At 40.4% G+C, this 23,693-nt stretch overlaps 2 protein-coding genes across 7 annotated transcripts; both read right to left on the bottom strand.

The window, feature by feature from the left end:
• Positions 1-1,567: 1,567 nt before the first annotated feature.
• Positions 1,568-13,124, bottom strand: si:rp71-68n21.9 (kelch-like protein 9). The gene is made up of 11 exons (XM_005932506.3): positions 12,981-13,124; positions 12,056-12,109; positions 10,762-10,892; positions 9,509-9,693; positions 9,286-9,418; positions 7,844-8,040; positions 7,516-7,591; positions 6,752-7,309; positions 6,360-6,539; positions 6,019-6,132; positions 1,568-2,888 (listed from the first exon to the last, which is right to left on the bottom strand). Exons 2-11 carry the CDS (start codon positions 12,058-12,060, stop codon positions 2,389-2,391), a joined length of 2,079 nt encoding a protein of 692 aa, XP_005932568.1. The 5' UTR covers positions 12,061-12,109; positions 12,981-13,124; the 3' UTR covers positions 1,568-2,388.
• A 589-nt stretch (positions 13,125-13,713) lies between these two features.
• Positions 13,714-23,321, bottom strand: hao2 (hydroxyacid oxidase 2 (long chain)). 6 transcript variants are annotated; one of them, XM_014336872.2, is made up of 9 exons: positions 23,190-23,321; positions 21,552-21,605; positions 18,883-19,035; positions 17,509-17,660; positions 15,888-16,171; positions 15,264-15,485; positions 14,758-14,916; positions 14,554-14,623; positions 13,714-14,108 (listed from the first exon to the last, which is right to left on the bottom strand). In XM_014336872.2, exons 2-9 carry the CDS (start codon positions 21,596-21,598, stop codon positions 14,053-14,055), a joined length of 1,143 nt encoding a protein of 380 aa, XP_014192358.1. In that variant the 5' UTR covers positions 21,599-21,605; positions 23,190-23,321; the 3' UTR covers positions 13,714-14,052. The 6 variants fall into 6 exon arrangements, with proteins under 6 accessions (XP_014192358.1, XP_014192359.1, XP_042080804.1 ...); XM_014336873.2 differs by having other exon boundaries at positions 15,264-15,482; XM_042224870.1 differs by lacking the exon at positions 23,190-23,321 and adding an exon at positions 21,707-21,836.
• Between the last annotated feature and the right edge of the window lie 372 nt (positions 23,322-23,693).

Below are 23,693 nucleotides of genomic sequence, written 5' to 3'. Positions count from 1 at the left end.
TGCGGGGCCATCTGTGTAAAGCTTGACTGAAATTAGGTCATGCAATCCCCAGCACAACAGCAAATAACCCCTAATAGAATTACTGAAAAATAACTAAACCAAGGTGCTGTAATGGTCCAATGAAAGTCACATTTCAAGCTGAAATACTGTGACTGGACCTTAAGACAGCTGTGCAAGAAAGATCTGACTGGGAAACCACACACTTACTAGGAAACAACCTGTAACTGAGAAGTTAGTTAATGAGAACCATGACTAACCATGCTTTCTGACCATAAGAATGACTATGATTTTCTGCTCAGTATGACCTTAAGCTAGAAAGTCATCAGACAAGTGTTTGCTGAGATCACAGAGAGAGCAAACCGAGGTCGATTTTCCTGGACTTCATTACAACTTCTATGCTTGCTTCACTTTTCAGACTTGGAAGCTACATCTATCTTTTATACTGTCTATGTTCGGCACAGTTTAATTCTGGAGGTTGTCAATTTGGATTAGGTCACTTTTAGCTAACTTCTAGTGGCCATTTTAAGAAATGCAGTTTTAGGCACTTCCACATTGGCTTTACTGCTTGATTGGCTGCTAGTTAACCCTTTTCTCTAACTATTTATGCCTGAAGACTATGGAGTACTTCTTCAACTACTATGTAAAACTCAGTTAGATTACTATGGTTGAATATTAGAAAAAAACCTTTTTAATGTTACCGTCCAGGCATACTGATATAAACAAGTCTATTTCAGACTTGTTTTTCTGCTTTATTGAGATTTTCAAAGGAGGGGTTTTATAGGGATTCTTTAAGGGGAAACACGAGTAGATGAGATGTGCACTCTACTAACAATGATTAAGTATCAAAGTCTGTCTAGAAAGGTGCAAGGCTACATGAGCCAAAGAAAAAAACAGTCGACATTTCAAGGTAACATCTGTCTGCCAGATGGGCAACTTTGTTTTTACATATACATGAATTATTATTATAAAGTCGGCCATTGTTTATTCAGCAGTGGGTACACTGGTCACTGGGCTGGAAACTCCTGGGTGTTACAGGGTTTTAATGGTTGCACCATCATCATATATAGAGCTGATACCTTTCTTAGAACTGACCTATAGCTGACAATGACACTGTTTCCGGCATCATATCCTATTACACATAGGCTAATTGTGTATTCCGATGTAGAAGCTTTGTTTTTTACACTAAGTTTTCAACAGTTTAATAAAATTAGGTCAGTATACTGAAAACGAGTGCTAACAGTGAAGTGCAGCGCTAGCACTCGCTTAGAGCAACTTTGGCTGACTTTTTAAACACACAGACACACAAAAAGAAACCGCAACAGTTCATCCACGCACACTCCTGCACTGCATGTTAGTGTTTCTATTTGGAAGACCTTGGCAAAGCAGCCGATAAGATAGCTGTGTGCTGAGGAGGTGAAGGATAAAGTCTCAAGGGCAGTTTCATCGTCATTTGCTGACATCAAACAACAAAGAGTGAATGTGTGTGAGCTTCTTTGTATCTATGGAACAACAGTCTGATGTGTTAATGGCTGAGAGGACTTTGCGTACAGCGAATAATGCGATTCTGTGTTGCAGCATGAAATTTAATGGAAAGCATTAACAGACATCTTTGCTCATTACATTGTGTTTAAAAGCAGAAACAAACCTCGTGAAAGCATGACTGTCTGTGGATACAGGCTTGATTAATAGGAAGTTCCACACCCGAAATGTTGTCTTTGAAGCTACAGTCTAGCTGAAATCTTATGACTCTGTGCCATAAAAACTTCTTTATTTTACAATGTTTGCCCAAAACCCTGTGGTGTTTTAATCACCTAATCCATGCGTCATCATGACACAAATGATTCAGCTAATTCCTTTCGGTTTAGAGATGGAATAAAATAAATAGATCAAAAAAGCCTACAGAATTACAAACTATACAAAAATAGCATTTGAAATAATGTCGATTTTCTCTCTTAATTCAACTTTTCAGTGTAATTTATATGAAAAGATGATTTTGCCTCTAATTCTGACTTGCTGCCTTCAGTGTCCAGTGAATCAATGTCCAGTCAAACTGATCAGGAAGGTGGGTTTGAGCTTTCGTTTAGGCATTATGTACATTATGCATATTCATTACATAATCAACAGATTAGCTGGGGTGCCACATAGCTGGCAGTAAATGAAAGGACAGGAAACGATACTAACAAGAGCACAGTGTTTGTAAGTACGAGTAAAGTCTTCAAACTATCGAATGCTAATGTAAGCTAGCCTGCTTTGCTTGCACATGCAACTTGTGTTTGCAACCCACACTACTTCCTGTTTTGCCTTCTTTTCGCCACAGCGTGCAGGTAAATTTCATCATGTCAGTTGTGGTCTCACAGCAGCAACAGCCGGAAACCCCCTCGTCTGTGGCTATGAGCTCTTAGCTGTGGGAAGTGGGCAATCTTGTATCTGAGCCTCATCTACTGACCCCTCTGGCAGATGAACTGTCATTGTGCAGGCACGGATCCCCCCCAGAGGCTCCAGCACGTTGAACACCCTGTCCCACACGTCCTTGTCTGGATCATATCGCTGCACGATGTCGACCATGCATCTGCTGTTCCAGGAATATCCTCCCACCACATAGATCTGTCCATTGAACACAGTCACACCTACGTCGCTCTGGCCCCGAGGCATTGGTGACACCACCGTCCACTGGTCTGTGTCAGGGCTGTAGTATTCGCAGCCCAGCACGTCGTCATAGTCGCTGCAGCCTCGGAAATGATTTCCGCCCATGACATAGAGTCTGTCTTCCACAGTGCACATGCAGTGCAGGCCACGGAGCTCCGTCATGTCTGCCCGTCGACTCCACGTGTCAGCGACCGGGTCGTAACACCAAAGCTCCTTCTGGAAGGTGTCACGGGTGATGCCGCCTGTTTGGCACAAGAACAGGATTGGTATACAGATATTTAATTCAAGTAAAAGCATAAATACCACTGCTTCAAAATACTCCAATAAAAATCCTACTTATTCATTGTCCAGTAAAATGTTCTTTTTGACTGATATGATGTGACTCTAGATATTATTTGTACTAATACAAGTTGGTACAGTCATGCTAAAAAATCTTTTCTGCAGAACTCTATGAAATCCTGTGAAAAAGTACCTAAACCTCATGATTTAACAGCATTTAGAACCATCTTTAGTTTAGCCTAATTGTTTTCTGTAAGCCTATCAGTCTCTGATAACATTTAGAGACAACATTTGCTTCAGTTCATTGAGGTTTGTCTGTATTTGTTAACATAGTCTGGACTTTGACAGAGCCAGTGCAAAAACCTTGATTCTTCTCCTTTTTAGCCATTCTGCTGTAGATTTGCAGGGTGCTTGGGATCATTTTCTTGTTAAATGACCCAACGTGGTGCAAGCTTTAGCTGCGAATAGACTGCCTCACATTTGACTCTAGAATACTCTGATATACAGAGGAGGTCATGGTCTAGTTAGTGCAAGTTGCCCAGAGCATGCTATTTATTTATTTATTTTGTTATATGTATGAAAAGTAAATATTAAAAATCCATGTTTGTCTTAATTTTCAAATAAATGTTGTAAGCTATAATATGTCGTATAATATTGCACTGTGAAATTTAGTATGGTTAAAGAATAATATAAATACTAGAGTAAACTGCAAGAATTTTTTTTGCTTTATTGAAGTACTGAGGTAAGGTGACCTTGTTACTTTCTATCTCTAATAAATAAACTAAAATGTGTTTAATCAAAAAGAATACAGAGTTAGTGAAACAGCAGATGTTGTTTATAAGATCGATATGTACGTGAACGTCTGCAGGAGAGTATGAGATAATGGACACACTGCTTCCTGTGGCCGAACATTAAAAACAGATGTGAGTAACATCCTTCCTTTCACACCATGAATGCGATGCCAGTTTTCTTTCTTTGATCTTTTGCTTATTATTTATAAATGCCAAGGTGTTTGTCATCCAGAGCAGTGGCTGTTTTGTCATTAGGTGAAGGTTTGTCTTGTTTATTTTAGATTTCAAATGATCCATTAGTCAGAAAATTAACACTTGCCCTCTTGAAAAGGAAAAATAACCCTAGATCCTTGTACACCTAACGACTAATTCAATAATTGAGAAATCAGGTTATTTTAATTACAACAAGCGAACAACTGAACTACAGTGAACAGTGAAAGTCTGTGTTTTACTATAAGAAATGGTGAATGCTTTGTTTAGCGTTTACAAGTTTAATACTTCGGTAACCTTTTGTTGAAGCAGTGGTTTGTAATCGTACACCAAATTACATGCATTACCACTGTGGGCTTCTTGATGACATGCATACTGTCTAACTCAAAGAACCTCAGGTAGAAAGAGAATGGATGTGTGGATGTCCAAGTAAAGTATGCGCTGTTGTCTTCAAACTGCTATAATGCAGATATATGTTGTAACTTCAGACTGTGGGTTTGAACTTTGTTGCAAAGCGATGTGGTCCCCTTCAACTACAGGTTTCCTGATTCACGAGTGAAACCCGTCTTTCTGCTCTCAACTCTAAAAGCTGTTTTCCTGTCCAAGGTTGCTAAGAAACAGGCCTGAGAACTGTGTGAGAGCTGCTCATGAGACTGTGCATCTCAACAGGAAGTGGTTTCAAATAGGTCAGCCGTGAAGCATTATCTAATGCATTTTGTCAGGGTGGGTTTTCTTGTTCTCTCCAGACAGCCCTTTTAAAACTTTGACAAAACATCTCGACGAGCAAAAAATAAAAAATATATTAAAACGAACCAATTCAAAGCGCATGGTTCAAACACAAATTTGACCTGTTATTGATAACTCTCAGTAAAAAAGGGAGAAGTCAAGTATCATTGTTATACAACTGTAGACAGTCACTCTATAAACCTTTCTTGCTAACTGTTTCATTTGCAACCTCTTGCCTAAGTGTCAGTTCCTCATTTTTTCTTTAACGACAACAGGAATCTTCCTCTAACTCTGACCATGGCACTGATCGCTCTCTCTTATAGAAAATCTACAATTGAAATGAAACTGAAACAACAGTTCTCGAAATGGTTATGTGGTCATTTGTCATTTGCATTGCAAACATAATGACAAATAGACTCCATTCAGTGGTATTTAACACTCTTCTGTGCAGCACAGTGTTTAACCTTTTGAAATCTGCTTTGAATGGTTACATTTTACTATTTAGTTTGCTAGCATGCTCCCATATATCTACATTTTAACGACAGAAGTGAACTAAACAATAACATTTATGATGTAAAAAGTCAGTCAGATGTTGAAGTCGTGCAAATTGAGAAAATTAAACATTCACAAGAGCTGAAAATGTAACAGGATGAGAAAAAATGCTTTCACTCACCCAATTTGTAGATATAAAGATAATTTGAATCAAATAATAATAATAGGTGAATACAGTTAAATAATAAATTAAGTTTTGCAAACCTTTTCACTAGCTGGGATTCTGAAAAGATGGTGAAATATTAAATATATGTAAATAGTTTTGGCATTTTCCTGTTAAAATACACAAAGCTTACCTTTACGCTATAAGTACTATCGAATCTTGCTGTAAGACATAAGCTTTAATTGGCAGGAGAGTGCTGTTAGTACCAAGTTTTGACTAAAAGTCAGATTGGGGATTGTGTTTTTCTCAACAGGTGAAGTGAACACACCTGTATTTGAAGCTCCTTTAAGATTTTAAATTAGATTCAAGACAGATTTCATAAGCTTTGCTTCTGCTACAGTAGAAATCCTCCAGCGTGACCACTTGGGCTTTCATAATTTTACAAAATTATAAATCAATTAAATAAGTTCATTTTTAGTGAATTGGTTGTGTTTCTAAACTATTTATGTATAACTTTAACTGTATTTACTTTAGATTTTAATGCAGGACTTATCACTAATTGTGGACTTATCGTGTCATATTAAAGGTGTAAATACAGCCTATTTCTCATGTTTAAAAAAAAAAGGTGGAAAAATCTGTAAATGCTAGGAATTACTTTATAATCTTATACTGCAGGATTTGTTTTAACAGGGTTAATTATTGCTGTCTTACCTGAAATGTACATGAGGCCTTCATGGACTGTTCCAGCATGTCCATAGTGGGGCTCCACCATACTGTTCACAAAGGTCCACTCATTTTTCTTCAGATTGTAGCACTCCACCGTGTCTGAGCAAAATCACAGAGGAATGTTTATGCAATTAATTCAGCAAATACCTTTTTAAATGGCAGTAAATAATCCTAATAGGGAGAGCTATAACAGATCAGTGATAGCAGCAGTGTCCATAAACATCTTTTGAACAATTCAAACGTTACTTTTTAGTAGAAAAAGAACTGAATGGTAAAAAGGAAGCGGTTATTAGCTTACACTGAAAAAGAAATTTATTACAGCTCACCAATTTCTCCTGAGGCGTTCCTTCCTCCCACTGCAAACAGCTTCCCATTCAGGGCACTGAGATGGAAGAAAGTCCTCTTGTCATTGAGTGACGCAATCTGTAACCACTTGTCAAATCGTGGATCGTAGCGGTAGGCGCTGTCTATGGCTGTCTTGCCCTTTGTGTCGTAAGTACTCTGACCTGAGAAGTCGAAAAGATTCAGTGTTACCTTGGTGATTGCAACAAAAGGCCAATTACAACCTGTTCATATCAGTGTAGATCATTTATTCATGCTTAGTTTTGATGATGCTTGAACTAAAAACGCTGGCTTATACAAAATTAAATACTCATATTAGATGAACACATGGCTTAAATTGGCTGTTTGTATGTTTATGTGTGTACTCTGCTCTGACCTCCAACAATGAAGAGAAAGCCGCCTAGAAGAGCCACACCATGCTGATAGCGTGGCACCTCCATGGGCTTCAGGGCCCTCCAATGGCCGGTTTTCTCGTCGTACAGCCTTAACTCCCGGCTCACCACCAGCTGTTGTCGCATTACACCACCCAGGACCAGAATATGAGTTGCGTCTGATCTTATCTGTGTCCTCTCTGTTTGCAGGGCTGGCTGCATGTAAGGCATCATCTGGTAGTTACTGGCCTCCAGCAAGAGGTTCACACAGGCTGTCTCAGAGCGCATCAGAGAGTCGCTTTCTTCTTCATCATCCTGAGAGATCTGAATCAGCTCACTGGGGCTCATCAGTGGGAAGCGAATATGCCGCATCAAGGCATAAACAGAAGTTCGGCGTTTGGCAGACTCGTGGTCCAGCCATCCTCTTGCAATATGATAGAGCTCCAGTTCCGAGAAACCTTTCAGCGAATTGCTGGCAAGAGCGTTGGCCATGCTGGTCTCCGAGAGCTCAAGGTAGCGGCCACACTCCACTAACTCTGAGAGGTTCTGACTCACAAACTCACCTGTTGTGATACAGATAATCAACAATCAATGAAAATTACCAAGTTTATTAGAGTTTTAGATATAGTTTTCTATTTAACAATGAGGGGCCACATACAATAAGGATGATATAAGGATAGATATGCTTATTTCAGGTAGTGCTGATGACTGGAAACACTTAATAACCATTAAATAATAACCACTGATAATCAAAGATCATATCACTTACCGATATTCTGCTGAACGTCCTCTAGAAGCAAGTCTGTGGCTATGCGCTCAACTTCCACACAGTTATCAATAGTGATCTGCAATGAACAACACAGAAAATAGAGTCATCAAACAGATAGAGTTAATAGTCTTTGCTCTATACTGCATTGTCATTCATTGCCATGGCTCCCTTCCAATGTCATATTATGTTCTGATCCTGAGTGCATGTGAAGGACAAAGAAGCAATCAGAGGGATTTGGCAGCTCATTAGCTAGGCCTCCAGTGTACTTGAATATAATTAGCAGAATCCTGAACGAATGTGACCTTAAACTGAAAGAAGAAGTGCTCACCTCACTGCTCAGAAGCTGATTGCAAAACCGCAGGACTGGCATGACCTGCAAGAAGTTTGCGGCCTCCAGTGTGTCCTGAAGATTGCCCATGTCGAGGCTCACTTTGGATGTGTAAATGAAGTCTATAATGTTCTTTAAGCCCAACTTGGTGACCCCATGCAGCTTGATCTCTCTCATCTCCTGCTCCCTCATGCCTCCTGAACAAGAATAAGCAAGGATCAAAAAGAGACAGAAAGCATGTATTTGCATTGCTTTAGAAGATTTGCCTTGTGTAGGCAAGATGCACAGTCAGCAAGATGCAAAGATGTAACAACGCACAACATGAAGTTTATGCAAATAGGAAGGACAGGGACTAGAAAGAGAGAGCATATTTCTCCTGTTTTGGCTTCCCTTCATTGGCTTCCTGTTAAATCGAGAATTGAATTCAAAATCCTGCTCCTCACATACAAGGTCTTAAATAATCAGGCCCCATCTTATCTTAATGACCTTGTATCATTATATCACCCTATTAGAGCACTTCGCTCTCGCTCTGCAGGCCTACTTGTTGTTCCTAGAGTATTTAAAAGTAGAATGGGAGGGAGAGCCTTCAGTTTTCAGGCCCCTCTTCTGTGGAACCAGCTTCCAGTTTGGATTCGGGAGACAGACACTATCTCTACTTTCAAGATTAGGCTTAAAACTTTCCTTTTTGCTAAAGCATATAGTTAGGGCTGGACCAGGTGACCCTGAATCCTCCCTTAGTTATGCTGCAATAGACATAGGCTGCCGGGGGATTCCCATGATGCATTGAGTTTTTCCTTTCTAGTCACTTTTCTCACTCACTATGTATTAACAGACCTCTCTGCATTGAATCATATCTGTTATTAACCTCTGTCTCTCTTCCACAGCATGTCTTTTATCCTGTCTTCCTTCTCTCACCCCAACCAATCACAGCAGATGGCCCCGCCCCTCCCTGAGCCTGGTTCTGCCGGAGGTTTCTTCCTGTTAAAAGGGAGTTTTTCCTTCCCACTGTCGCCAAAGTGCTGCTCATAGGGGGTCATATGATTGTTGGGTTTTTCTCTGTATCTATGAAGCGCCTTGAGGCGACTTTTGTTGTGATTTGGCGCTATATAAATAAAATTGAATTGAACTGAATTGAAATAGTTAATTATGTATTCAGATGTAAATATCTTTTGTGAAAATCTCACCTCAAAGGAAGCTGTGAGCAAACAGGAGCCAGAACCTCTAAACAGACTTCCTTTTGGGGGTTTTAAGATGCTTGCTAATGTTTATCTATCTAAAGAGTAAGTCTGAGTTAAGCAAACAGAAAACCTTTTCTGTCTGCTGCACTGTGTTATAAACATACGTACTTCCTTCCTACAAAACTGCACTTGTATGATGACTACAATGTCACTGTTACCTTTCTTTCTCAATGCAGTGCCTCAACGATAGAAAGGACAACAAACCTGTGAACATCGCTTTAAAGTAGTCGCTGGATGAAGCCATGATGACTCTGTGGACGGGAAACTTTTCCTTGCTATCTCCAGGAACTAAGACAACATCACAGAGCGTCTCGTCTCCCCGAAAACTATCAAAGCCCTTTGGGGAAAATAATTCGATGGGTTAGTTGTTAAAATGAACCCTCAAAATAATTTAATAACAAACAGCTGTTCAGACAGTAATAAAGACCTTTAGCACATCCTCTCCATGTTCAGTGCTACTGAACACCTTGGACAGGGGCCGGGGAGGAAGCTTGGGCTTTGTTGATTTGTCAGGGCGTTTAGGTGGTATTTCCATGGGTGGTGGGAGAACAAAAACTGGTGCTGGAGCTGGAGCTGGAGGCACAACAAGTGCTGGTGGAGCTGGCCTGTCATCTATGGAGGGGAAACACAAATTTCACTGAATTTGAGAGGTGAGAGAAGCCAATACTCCTGCTGATGCTGCAGGTACACTGAGCTACAGCTAAGAACAAATAATGGATTTCTGCTGCAGTGGAAACATGAAAGATTTAGCATCAAAATCTAATCAGAAAAGCCAAAGTAAGCACATATTAAGCAGAAAAAGCCCACTGTAAAAGGTAAGATTTAACATTATTAAACACAAAATGTTGACTTTTTTTTTTTTTTTTTTTGCCTGTCCCGTTTGGCTCTTTTGCCATCAGAATTGTTGTCTAAAGGCAAAGAAAGATGCCCAACGGATTTACTTTACCAAATTGACCATCCCAGCCTTGCCGTAATGGTCCATTTGATTCACCTTTTATTGTTTATTTTATTTTCACTTACTGAATACGGGACAGACTTGACTGGGGGAAAGAAGGGGAGAAAGAAAGAGGGAAAGAGAAACAGCTGAGAAGAGGGACGGGGGAGAAGGGCAAAAGACAAAAACCAACAGAATGAGCAGAGAAAAAAAAAAGAAAAAAAATGCATATATCAATCACCTGGATCACCTGCTGAGAAAGAAAAAAGAAAACAAGCAGAAGAGAACAAGAGTAATAGAATAAACAACATCACAATGATATATGGGAATATGACAGTAAATACTAAATATTAAACATTATTGTGCAGCACATAAGATCAACAGAACACAGTGTGCTTTGAGGTAGGAGCCAAAAAGGGTGTAGTTTGTGGGTGTGATCACCCGTGTGTACACCTGTGAGCATGGACGCGCTTGTTTTTTTAAAAGGTTCCTTCATGTAATGATCTGCTAGAGGGTGTGGGGGGGCCACAGCCCCGTCCTCCAGGGCATGAAGCAGGTATGGAGGAGATCAAAACTCCAGACATCCAGAGGCCCCCAGAACACAAGAGACCAAGGAAGACCAACAGAGGGGCAGCCGCGCCACTGTCCCAGAAAGAGCTGAGGAGAGTCCCAGATGAGGGCTCACTCAGCAGCCGCGGACAACAAAATGTTGACATTGATAGTTCTGTGTCACCATGGACACTCACCTTGTTGAACAGGAGGAGGAGGAGGTCTTTCTGGCTGAGCCGGGTGTCTCTGATCCCTGGATTGATTCCTGCTGCCTAGACGAGACAGTCTGCGGCTCAGCCTACCTGCCCCGCTGTCGTCTCCATTCGCCCTGCACAGGAAGGATTCACAGTAAAAGAACAGGTCTGTCATTAGCTGTCATTTTACAAAGTGATGTTTACGAAGTGACAAACAATGTTGCAGAATTATGGATATGGTTTTATAAATTTATTATGTGCACTAGTGCAAACAAGGTCACAAATTAAACATCTGGTGAGTTTACTTTAGGTTTCAGCTACACTGTTTTTAATTGGTAGGAATATTCATTGTGTTTTGGCTCTCAGCACTTCCTCTTAGAAGCGTGTAAAAATGCTGCTTTCTTCAGCGGACCCTCTCTACCGCTCAAAGCATCTCAGATCTGAAACATTTGATTAATGATGCTTTTTTCTTGGGAGAAGGCCTAATTTGCAAAAGTCCCTTATCTGTTTTGTAGTGCGTGTCCTGTGGCCTGAAAAAGAGGAAGCAGTGGACTTTTTTTTAAAAAGTGCACTATGTCTCCTCTTAAAACGGTTTCCTGCTGTGGGTCTTACACTCAGGTGAAAAGGCATCTACATGTTTGTTCCATCGACAATAGGAAGACGTGGCCTCACATATAGAATAAAATCCAAATCTACGACACATCAACAATCTACAGAGCACCGCTCAAAAACATGTTCCCGTGTGTAGTGCAACTATAGACAAGCAGATCCTAACTTGGTTACTAATTACACGTGTGATGAGATGCAATATGTTACAAGTTATGAGTAATCTTTCAGTGAAAGTGCACAACGAGAGACTTCTCAGAGCACACTCATCTTTTAAACTCAACCTCCACTCTGCAGCTTTGTGATTGCAACGCTCTCAGCTGTTGACAAAATCTGTCTTCATACAGATATAAACATGAAAACACCTGCAGATGAGCTCAAAACTGCTTTTTCGGGTGGGTGTTCCTGCTGCAGCAGGTGTCTCCACAACCACATTTTCCCATAAGACACACACACAGACACACACACAGACACACACACAGACACACACACACTGAGTGAAAACGTCAGCCTCGTTGTTGTGGCTGGTAAAAACGTCTCTAAAGAATTTTCTTCTGCTCCTTCTTCTAAAACCTTCACCTAAAAAAATATCCTCAACTCATTTCTATTGTATGTTTCACAAAAGTGTTGAATATTGATTAACCAGATGAGAAATGATGAGATCTAATGTAATGATGAAAACCTTCCTTACCCCATGTCATTGGCCTCTTGGGGTTGAGGACTGTTGTTTCGCTGATGAGACTTCCTACATGAAGAAATAAAAAAAAGTAACAATGTATTGGTGTTGCATAAATGTATCTGTGGACCACAAAGCACCTTTTTGCGGTGTCTACTTTACTACAGTAAATTCTTTCTAGCTTAGGTCCGCATGCAATGCTTTTCTAAGTTAGGCAAAGATTTGTACTTGTGTGAGTATGGATTCGACACAGAAATAACACTTCTCTGTTAGGCTGTTTTGTTGGTCTCGCATGATAATTTAGTCAGATTTGCTTCAAAGTTTCCTATTGCAGCATTCTTGTTTTTTCACAGCATATTTGATGTGGCCTCACATGATGGCAGACAACACAACCTTCACTGAACTTCACTTCAAATGTTCTCGTCATCATTCCCATCACAGCTCTCGCATTTCCTCGTGAAGAAAACCTCAAATGTGCATGCTGAAACTGACGTACAGTCTGTGAAAAATTCTGTAATATTTGATCTTGTTATGCACAAAACCCAACTTCACAGCTACTGTTCAGCAATCTGAAAATATGATTAGCATGCTTGTTAGCAGATAAGCAGATAAGATCAGCTGTGTGACAAACGCTTTGGTTTTGCTTTTTGAAAGGTTGATATTGTTGCGTTCGACCTTTATTGGCCTCGTACATAAAGCTCATTGTCAACGATTGTGCGCACACCTGCACTTTACCTCAACTCTTAATAATAATGAGAAGACTTTAATACCAATAATATCTAGGTAACTGGTTATAAATAAGTGAAACGCTACACTTCTGTAGCATCCTTGTACAGCTGAAATATGCACACGACTTGGTGGCACTTTGCTGTGTGCTGTGCAGCTGCCTCACCTGCACTTTTGTAAAAGTACAAAAAAGGGACATTTGTGGGTGACCTACCTGGAAGAAGAAAGCTTCCTCAGCAGACTTGACCCGAGCCCTCCCTCCAGCCTGGCAGTTGATCCAAAACAAACTCTAAAAAGAAAGACTGAGCAGAAAATGTCTGCTCCACTGTGCCAGCTGGTTGAAGAGTTGAAGCGTCTGAGTGAGCTTCACCGTTTTAGCTTAACCAAGACCTCAGTTACTTCCTGTGCTACTTCTCTTTCTCACTTTAGGTTTCTTTCCGCATTTTGATGCTCTCCACCCGACAGTGTCACACTTCAGATCATGTCAGCGAAATAAGAAAAGTTGTTTCAGAAGCTCTTTTTGCTTTTAGGTTTTTAATGAAACATGTTGACACACACAGGGCCTTTAGTGACCTTGTGTGCTTGCATGATTTTGCAAATGGAGTAACTGCACTGTTCAAATTAGGGTTTTAACTTGATGGCATTTTAAAGTCTATAGTTAAAAGATGAATGGAAGCCAAAAATATGCAACATACTGAACAAGACATAACGCAGTGACAACAGACAACATGAACTTTTCAACTTAGAACTTCTCTGGTTCTGATGAGAACCTGACCTGCAGCTAATCCACTTATTAGAAGTTCAAACATTAATTTTCATATAGATCAGATCAGATACTACACTTCAGTTATCACATGAAATTAATAAATCCAGGAAAGAGCAACAGATATTTGCCACATGCTAGAGTTTATTCAGCCATAAGAAATGGCAGCATTTCAAACCACAGTGTACAGAGTGCACTCATGTTGATTCGTAACAGCAGAATAGAAAAAAAAAAGATTTCATGGTAGGTGCCTCCATCCTTTCCTCCCTTCACGATCTAAAACAGCTTGATAAACCTTGAACTGACTCCCAGCTTTCTAAAACACTCACTCACTCATGTAGTCTGGCATGAATATATATCAGAAGTCCCACAATTTATTCCTGATGATGGTTGTTTTCATGTACTGCGTGAGGTAAACTTGTTTCTGTTTGTTTTTTTGTTATAATGGATTCTCAGGCTCTTTGTTTAAGTCTCAGTCTGGTTTAGTGGGATAATTGTCCTCAGTGCTGCCCTCTGCTGGCGGTCACAGCTTGGAAAACTGAATGAGGTTCCTGTTGATTTCAGCTACATTCCTGCAACCTGGATCAATAAACATACATGGTAAATGGTAAATGTATGGGTGGATGACCGTATTTGTATAGCGCCTTTACTAGTCCCCCCTAGGGACCCCAAAGCGCTTTACACACCCAGTCATCCACCCATTCACACACTGGTGGAGGCAGCTACAGTTGTAGCCACAGCTGCCCTGGGGTAGACTGACAGAAGCGAGGCTGCCATATTGCGCCATCGGCCCTTCTGGCCAACACCAGTAGGCGGTAGGTGAAGTGTCTTGCCCAAGGACACAACGACCGAGACTGTCTGAGCCGGGGCTCGAACCAGCAACCTTCCGATTACAAGGCGAACTCCACACTCTTGAGCCACAATCGATAAAACAGTAATAAAAATAATGCTGAAATGTTCCCTAAAGCCTGTTTATATATTAGCATGATTACAGCCATGTCCTTCAAGTTTGCATCAGACTCACCTGATAGAGCCATAGACAGACGGAACTCATCGTTTAGGATTTGCAGTACGTCCCTCACTCCTTCTTCTCCCTAAAAGATCACACAGGGCATATTTAAATTAAAAGCAAATTGAATTCTGTAATCTCAAATGCGTACTTGGTGTTAACTAAATAATTACTACAATCAATGAAAACAAACACCTCAATGTGCTGTCATAATCGTACCTTGTATGCGAGGCCCCACACTGCTGGACGGCCAATGAAAACACACTTGGCTCCCAAGGCCAGCGCTTTCAGTACATCACTTCCTGTTCTGATTCCTCCGTCAACATAGACCTCAATTCTGCCTTGTACAGTGTCCACAATCTCTGGCAGCGCATCAATCTGTTATAACAGAGACAGAGATAACCTTACTGCACCATTGAACACTCAGATATGTATCTGAGTAAGCTACTATAGGTCAATGAGCGAACAAACAAAAAGAAAAAACGTGCTGAAATTAGATTATAGCAACCCCGTACTTTCTGCAGCTCGGGTTATTGCTATGAAACTTTACTGCTGTGAAGCGGTAACATAATTTGAAAAATGCTGTGAAATAGACTGAAAATCTGTTTTGTGAAGAGGTAAACAAAAAGACTAATAATCCCAGACTTTCACTGGTTATCTATCGTACATTTTATGAACATGATCTTGAATAAAAGAATGTAGCAATGAACGTGGTCAGCGAGTACCGAGGCTGGGCCTCCGTCCAGCTGTCTCCCCCCGTGGTTTGACACGATGATGCCCTGAACACCATGTTCCACGGCCAGCTCAGCATCCTCCTTGGTCAGGATACCCTTGATAATGATAGGTAGGCGTGTGATGGACTGTAGCCAGTAGACGTCCTTCCAGCTGATTGAGGGGTCCAGGGTGTTCGCTGGTATCCCATACTCCTCTGGGCCTGCTGTCTCCTGCTTACAGTGCATGTTTGTGATTGTACAACTCTTCTTAAGTGTTCACTTTGGTTTATAAATGTGCTGTTTTTACTGAAAATGCAATAATGGGACAACTCTGACACTGCTGGTGCATTTAAGTAACATTAGAGTTTGGATATCTTGTACATTTAAGTTGAAGTCCACCTTCCTGATGGACAAATACTGTACTCCAGACTGTAAGGTAATAGATTCTTAGAAATTAGCATTGAAATTACTGCCAAGGGGCAACGATTGCATCTGTGCCATTTATGACGGTATAAAATCAACATCAAAAACACAGTTGAATATGAGTAGTCTTTGTCTTAGCTCATTTTGTGTTCTTAGAAAAGTACTTGCATGTTTTGGAGCACAATGAATATAGAGAAAACTGTTGGCTGTTACCTGAAATACTCCATCAAAGTTCTTTACTTTGAGATGTGGTGGAAGTTTGAACTGGTTGCGAATGTCATTGCGGCGCTTTCCAGTATAGGGGACGTCGACAGTGAGGACCAATGCCTTGTACCCGAGCGCCTCTACGCGGTGCACCATTTGTTCCGACAGCTTCCTGTCTCGGTACACATACAGCTGGAACCAGCGGTAACCGTTGGGTGCTGCCGCCACGATCTCCTCCACTGAACATGTGGAATATGTGCTGGTGATGTAGCAGGTGTTGAGCGCCTCGGTGGCTGTGAGATGAAGGCTGGGGTGTTACTATGACTCCCGCATTTAAATGTCCAACTTTACAGCAAAAGCATACTTACAGCCTCATGTAAAAAGTGTTTTTGGTGTCCACAGCAGATGTGGGTGAGATTCTCAATAACACACATCTCAAGGCTTAAGGTTAAGGTGGCTTGAAGCCTCCTAGAGTATTTTCAGTGTTTAGTGTGTTTAATTCAAACTCTGGTTCATTTTCCCCCTTAGTGTGTTTCCCTTGTGCAGGTGTCAACACGGTAATCATACTCAGGTGTGGACCAAAACAACTCCAACAACCACACCAAGAGCTTTTCGAGGAGTTTGTCTCAGTCGGGCTCCAAACGAACTCCAGAGTGATTAGTTTACGGTGTGAACGAGTGCCAACCAAAGTTCAACTCTGATCCAACTACCACAAGTACATTACAAGTTTGAGCTAAACACCTTTCACTAGCCATGTATGCTTTGCATGCTGGAATGTATCAGGGTACCATAGATGCCAGCTAGCAGTGAAATTAATGTAATTTCTCCACAGTCTCCAAAAGTCCATAACATGGCACTTTTTCTCTTGCATTCACTTTTGTTGCTCTTGCCCCAGACACATTTGGCCTATAAGCTCAGTGAATGTTCTCACTTTGTGTATAATGATGCTTTTTAGTTCGCTTGGAGTTCATTTGAATTTTTCTCTGTGTAACAATCTAACCATGGGAAAAAGCTACAAATTTACAAATTGAAACTGATTCAGACCACAGGAAACAAACTACAGGTGTAAAAACACCCTTAAAAACACGGGCGACCGTGGCTCAGGGGGTTGGGAAGCGTATCTGCAACCGGAAGGTCGCCGGTTCTCTGTCCTGGTCGTTGTGTCCTTGGGCAAGACACTTTACCCTACTGCCTACTGGTGTTGGCCAGAGGGGCCGATGGCGCGATATGGCAGCCTCGCTTCTGTCAGTCAACTGTAGCTTACCTCCACCAGTGTGTGAATGTGAAAGTGAATGAATAGTGGCATTGTAAAGCGCTTTGGGTGCCTTGAAAAGCGCTATATAAATCCAATCCATTTAAACAGTTAAGCTGCCAATGAAATTCTCTGACAAATAACGGCTTGTCCCAAGGCTCACGCCATCTGCACTCCAGCTTCAGTCAATTAAATTCTACCATTTTATCAGCTGCTACTAAGCACTAATTAGCAAGGATTTAACTCTGTGTGAAACACTCTTATACTTTAAAATAATCTAGTAAGTAAAAAAAAGCACACAGACAAACAGAAAGACTGATTCATTTAGATATGAAAACCATTCACCGACCCACATAATCTTGACACAAAAGTCCTTACCCCGAGCTGTGGCTACCTCTCCTTCATGCCAGGCCAGGCAGTGAAAGGCAGTAGGTGCGATACCGACAGGAAAGCTGATTTCTGTCCCCTGCACAGTGGTCCGTGTGTCGCTCACTGACACGTCCCGCAGGATACGAGGCCTCAGACGGATCCTGAGCGTGAAGCACAGTCGAACATGTAACTAATAAGATCACATGGTACGAGAAAATCTTTGTATATTTTACTGTATTGTGTATACTCATTCAGCAGAAGCTTCACTTTAAAAACAATGTGTCTCAGGGTCAAAACCCTGTCATGATAACACATCAGTAAGGAAGCAACTGGACTTCTTTAAGTTTCCTGAAGACGTTTAAACGCTCATCCGAGAAGCTTCTTCAGTTCTAAGACCAAATGGTGGATGGTCCCAGGTATTTAAAGCTCTAGTGGGAGTTGTCCCTAAGACGGCTGCTGACCCACTACTGATCATGTGCCTCATTACACGAGGAAAGGAATGAAAAAGGGAAAGTGAAGAGTGAAAAATGACACAAACCCTTTTTTACGCCTTGGCTCATGTGACGAGTCTAGCTTAGCTGCTTTTCTTTCCAAGCTCCTTGGATTATTATGACCTGGATGACTGAGAACCTACACAGACACTTTCCTAATGAAGTTATATTCCTCTGAATGTGAAGAGGACTTGGGGATTCTGTTTTCCCCAAAGCTATTACTGGTGATATATTAAGGAAACAATCCAATGTGATCATTTCTCAAAGGGACAAAAGTTATCTGCAAAATGGTAACAGACTCGTGGCAAAAACATACACTGTGACTTTACAAAATAGGCAGTTTATCAGTCTTCATGGAGACATTAGAAAAGCTGAGAGGAATGCAGAAGGAGACACGGGAGAAAACATCCTCCCCAAAATTCTTTATCCCAGCAGTAGTGCAACTTTCCAAACTGTTCACCACAGGAAGTTAGAGGAACGGTGCAGCGTCAACACTGAGTAAAACCCAAACAGCCTGTTACTGATTATTTGGTATCACAGCAACAAAAACTGTACTACAGAAATCAGTTACAGCCATCCAAAGTCCACAGAAACAGGCCGTGCACTCACATGATCTTTGGCTCGGTACTGAAAATGTTTTTCAGTTGTGTTTGCTCCTATTCTATTCATAATGTAGAGATTATTTCTTTAGTGTGTTGAAGCTGCACCACTGCAGTGCTGCCTGCATGTCTGTGGTCACAATGAAGGTCAAATAAATGTTTCTCCTTTGTGCTGCCTTTAGATAGACAGTCTGACAAACATTGTAAAAAAAAAAAATCACCATGGAAACACGTGCATTATGTTTGTGCAATAACCTTGAATGTCTGGATCAACTTTATTTTGCTCACTGTACCTTTTGTAAGCCAGCAGATTGTCGTCCCTGGTGCAGCATTCATCTGCTCCAGCTGCATAATAATCCCAGGTGGCCTTTGAGAGATGCTCCTTAGCATACTCCTCAAAGTCTGTCAGGCATACCATCTGCATCTCTCCACAACAAACTCCCTCTCTGTGTAGGAGCAGAATTTTTCAGATTTCAGTGTAATCTTGGCAACAAAGCAGCAGAAAATACAATCAAGCATTGATATGTGTACTCTTAGATCTGTGCATATCATTTTAAATGAAAGCATTTCAACATGCTATATAGCCAGTGACTGACTGAAAATAAAGATTTCTAGTGTTTAAAATTACTGCTGGTCAATGCCAAGCACTGCTGACTTCATCACAGTTTAATCTTATCTGTTCACTCAACCGGCTAAACAGAATTGTCTGCATTGCATGCGAGATAAACAGCCCCAGTCACTCTGCATGTGTAAAGTTACAGCTTCAAGACTTACCACAAGCTACTGATATTCCAACAACAAAATTCCCCTACTCTAAAAGGACACAGCCTCTGTGAAGCACTAACTATTGCGACATCGCTGCTCAAACTGAAATGCCCCTCCTATCAGTGAATGCAGTGCAATCGATGACCCGCCAGTTAAAGTTCTGCACATCTGAGTAAGAAACATAAACTGGTTTAGTTTTCCTTTTTCCTCTACTTTGCGTCCAAGTTCTTGTTTTCCTACCTTTGCTTTTGTCTCAATCAGAATCAAACTTTCATTGCGGCATTATGAGAGCCGCTGACAGTGTAAGCGACCAGCAGGTGACCCCTGGCCTTATTGTGTTTACACAAGCTGGAAATGTGCTGATGATGACTGCGACTATAGTGAGGACGAGAGGCATCTGACAGTGTCGTGTGGTCCAGATGGAACATACAGCATATGGGCATACATATTTACTCACTGTTTACCCAGGATCCTACATGCTAACATATATACAACAGGGGCTTTTGTCAGGTGGGAGCTCCTGTTTTGTTACATGTTCTTAACAGTCAGCATAAAATTATGAGGGTATGCTGAACATACTTATGCTGAAAAAAAGTTTAGGTGCGCCTGTCCATCTGCTTGTTGATGAAAATGTCTTTAATCAGTCAATCACAAAGCAGCAACCCGTTTAGACATGTAGACATGAGATGACCTGCTCAACCTGAGCGTCAGAATGGAGAAGAAAGGTGATTTTAAACATGGCAGGCTTGTTAGTGCTACATGGGTTGGTGTGAGTATTTCAGAGACTGCTGATCTACTGGGACTTTCCAGCACCACCATCTCTTATTTTACAGGGAATTGGCTAAAAAAAAAAAAAAATCCTGCAAGCAGCAGTTCTCTGGAAGAAAATGCCTTGTTGATACCAGAGGTCAGAGGTGAATAACCAGAATCTTTTGTCCTGACAGGAATACAATTGTAACTCAAATAACTACCCATTACAACTAAGATATCTAGAAGAGCAGCTGTGAATACATGGATTCATCTTGGAATATTTTCTTAGAACACTTTGGGCACCTTAGTACCAATTGAGCATTGATTAAATGCCTCGGCCTATCTGTTAATAACCACGTCTGTCCATTTATGACCACAGCATAGATCCTTTGAGTCTTCACGCTACAGGCTTAAATTTAGCCAATATGAAGGCTAAGCTGTAATTGTGACATGAACATGGGCCTACCAGGTACAGGTGCCCGTTTCCCCTTTCTCGGTGTGCTGATACAAGCACGTTAGCAGGTGGGACAGTTGAGAAAGAAGTGCTGAATTACGTTGTTAGCTCTTAGCGTTAAACCCGAACCAACCTGTGACTCATCTCAAAATCTTTGGGCGTGCCTATTGAATTTTAGGCTCCCGTAAAAAACATTTTTAGATACTTTAAAATATTTTTTTAATAATTAAAGTGTGTTTGACTGTTTTAATTGGGTCTAAAGTACAAATTAAAAACCAAAGACACTTCTCTGTATGTTTATATTTGTCTTGAAGTCTGTCTTGTACAAACAGAACCCCCCCACACACTATTTGTTTTTGGTTCGTTCCAGCTGGAGATGCGTTACTAATGAACTTAAGTGTAAGTAAAAGTTAATTAAGTAAATAAATAAACAAATGTCATTCTCAACTCACGCTACGAAATATGTTTTATCTTAATAAATGTATAAAATAGAAAGAATTTCTCTGTTTAAAGTGACAGCAACGAAAAAAAAGGTCTGACGAAACAGGACGACAAGCTAGCTGATAAACTGTTGTAAGAAAAGCAACAAAATGTTTTGAAAATGAACTCATTAGCTCTTTTATCCATGACAGTAATTAACACTGTATCTAAATTTTAGATATAGAAAACCTGCATGCTCTGTCTTTATTAACTTATTAACGTGACCATAAAAATGTAATCAATGTTAAAACGGTTTTCTTATGTTACTTTTTATGAAAACACCATGGAGTTGTAAAACTGCTAAGAAAGCTTTGATGACATTTAAGATCATTTAACTATCCAAAGCTTGAACAAGGCTGGAATCCAGAGGCTGTTTGCTGGATGGCCGACTTGTGCAGAAAACTAATGTGTTTACAATCCCTGCTAACTTGACAAAAACTTTCTGGCAGTGCAGTCAATGAATCGGGAGACAGAAAGCATAAAACGGATGTTAAATTTGTATCAATTACTCACCGATTACAATTGTTCATTCTCTTAGCAGAGCTTCTTTCCTGACACATTCATAACCTGTAAACAGACCACAACCAAAATGTGAGCACAACATGATCATTGGCAATACTGCTACTACAACTACTACTGCTACCGTTACTGCCAATTATGTGACCCACATTGCTTTTAGTTCCACAGCACTACTAACACTCGTACTATGCCAGTGCTTTTAATACTGCTTCTTTTGCTACATTTGCTACATTTTAGTAGTATTACAAGTATTACAACTACAACCACCAGACAAACGGACATTGCAGCTCTTTCCTACACATAATACTGCTACGATTACAGCTAATAGTACTGATACTTTTTCTGACTTCTGCTCATGTACTAGCACTTCAAGTCCATGCATATAAAATAACAACACTGCAGAAATTAATACTGTTAGTAGTTCTGTTATTTTGTACACCATTTCTTTTTCTTTTTATATCAATTAAAACAATTGATGTGTACTAGTTAAGGAGTTCACCTAAACAGTTAATTTAACTGTTATTTCCAATGTCTGTTGGGAAATAACACTTTCTGACATCCGCTGTCAGAAAAAAGGTGCATTAAAAAGTATTATTGCTGTGTCTGCTATATAGTAACTATGCTGCTATACTTACGTCTACTAGCATTTGAGATATAAAAGCTGTGCCTACTATTTTTTAAAGAATTGGTTGTTTTAGATTTTTCACCAAAGTGAAGACAAAGTTTGTGAATTTAAATCATATCCAGAGATAAGGCGGCATTTGTTTTTAGTTAATCCACTGTGTTAAGTATTATTTAATAGTAACCTACAAAAACCTTTTAGAACAGAAAACCTTTCAGAATAGCTTTCAGCTATGAACACTTGAGGGCAGTCTAATACTGAATGAAGGTCCTTTCTTAAAGCTCCAGTCAACATCTGCAAACCAGATAAAGAGCTTGTATTTAATGTCTGTCATCCGTGAACACTATACATCTAAGACTACAGCACAACACGGAATAAACCTTGTTCAACCCTGTGCTCAGAGGTCTGTTAAACGTGAATGTATTAATATCCCAGTTTTTATGTATTATTTAAACCTTTTAATAAAAATACTTGAATACAAATGGGACAATTTGCTCAGTTAGATTTTTCTTATCTCCTTTTTAAAAAAATGTTTACTAAAAATGTGTAAAACACAAAAATAACCTGCTTTTACTGCACTGTTTATTTTACAGCTCGGCAGGACTGAGATATTATGTTTATTCAGTTTTTTAAGTGTGGCTGAATGTGTGTGATGAATGTGAGCCTCTGTCCTGTGTAGACTGTGAAAGGTGTCAGTTATTTAGCTCCATTGAATGGCAGCTGTGAGCACATTGTCCAGGTAGATTTCTAGAATACCTGGTGTTTGGTGTTCAATGTAAGATACAAAGCAATTTGAAGGTTTAATGAGCTACTGTTATACAGTAGGTTGGTGTATGGTACACTGGCTTAAGTAATGCTGCTCACCAAGAAGTAGAGTCAACAGAAACTGACACTTTGCTGTTTTTAATTTATTTGGCGGCTAAATCCTGAGATCCTACATTTAGATGAATCCAATAACGGGAAGGCAGTGTAAGTAGATAGTTGCTGAAGTGGATAATTCAGTGTCTTACCTTAACCTGTGCTCTTTGGCAGGCCTACAGTAGGTGTTGGTTCCCTTCTCATGTGGCAAGGTCGTGTCAAAGGGCAGTGCAGCCCCCGAATCCTACCTCCCCCACCACAAGCTCTCTCACAGTGTGAGGCTCCGCCCCCAGTGGGTCAACAACAGCTAAGCCACTTGTCAGCACTCTTTTTGCTGGTCTTTCTTTGTGCCAAAAACCACCAAAAGCTTGGTCAGGTCAATTCTATTGATCCATCACTCATAAATATACCAAACTCACAATATCGATTAGTGTTTGACATGCAGAAATACTTAGAACACTTGGAGCAACAAACACCTCCTGTTCTTGTTTTTTTATTTAAACTGTGGCAAATAAGTCTCAGCAAGTTTTCAAGTTTAACAGTACATTAACACAGAAACACGGGGAGGCTGTGGGCACATCAGAAGAATATGACTGGTTGTACAATGAGACAGAATCTCTTTATACTTGTATGAAAGCTTCCTTCTATCTTTGAAA

Source organism: Haplochromis burtoni, unplaced genomic scaffold, assembly GCF_018398535.1.
Source record: "Haplochromis burtoni strain Fernald_Lab_line unplaced genomic scaffold, NCSU_Asbu1 Contig_154, whole genome shotgun sequence".
In the NCBI taxonomy this organism is placed as follows: domain Eukaryota; kingdom Metazoa; phylum Chordata; class Actinopteri; order Cichliformes; family Cichlidae; genus Haplochromis; species Haplochromis burtoni.
The sequence above is the reverse complement of the archived record's forward strand: the minus strand, read 5'-3'. Positions and strand labels throughout refer to the sequence as shown.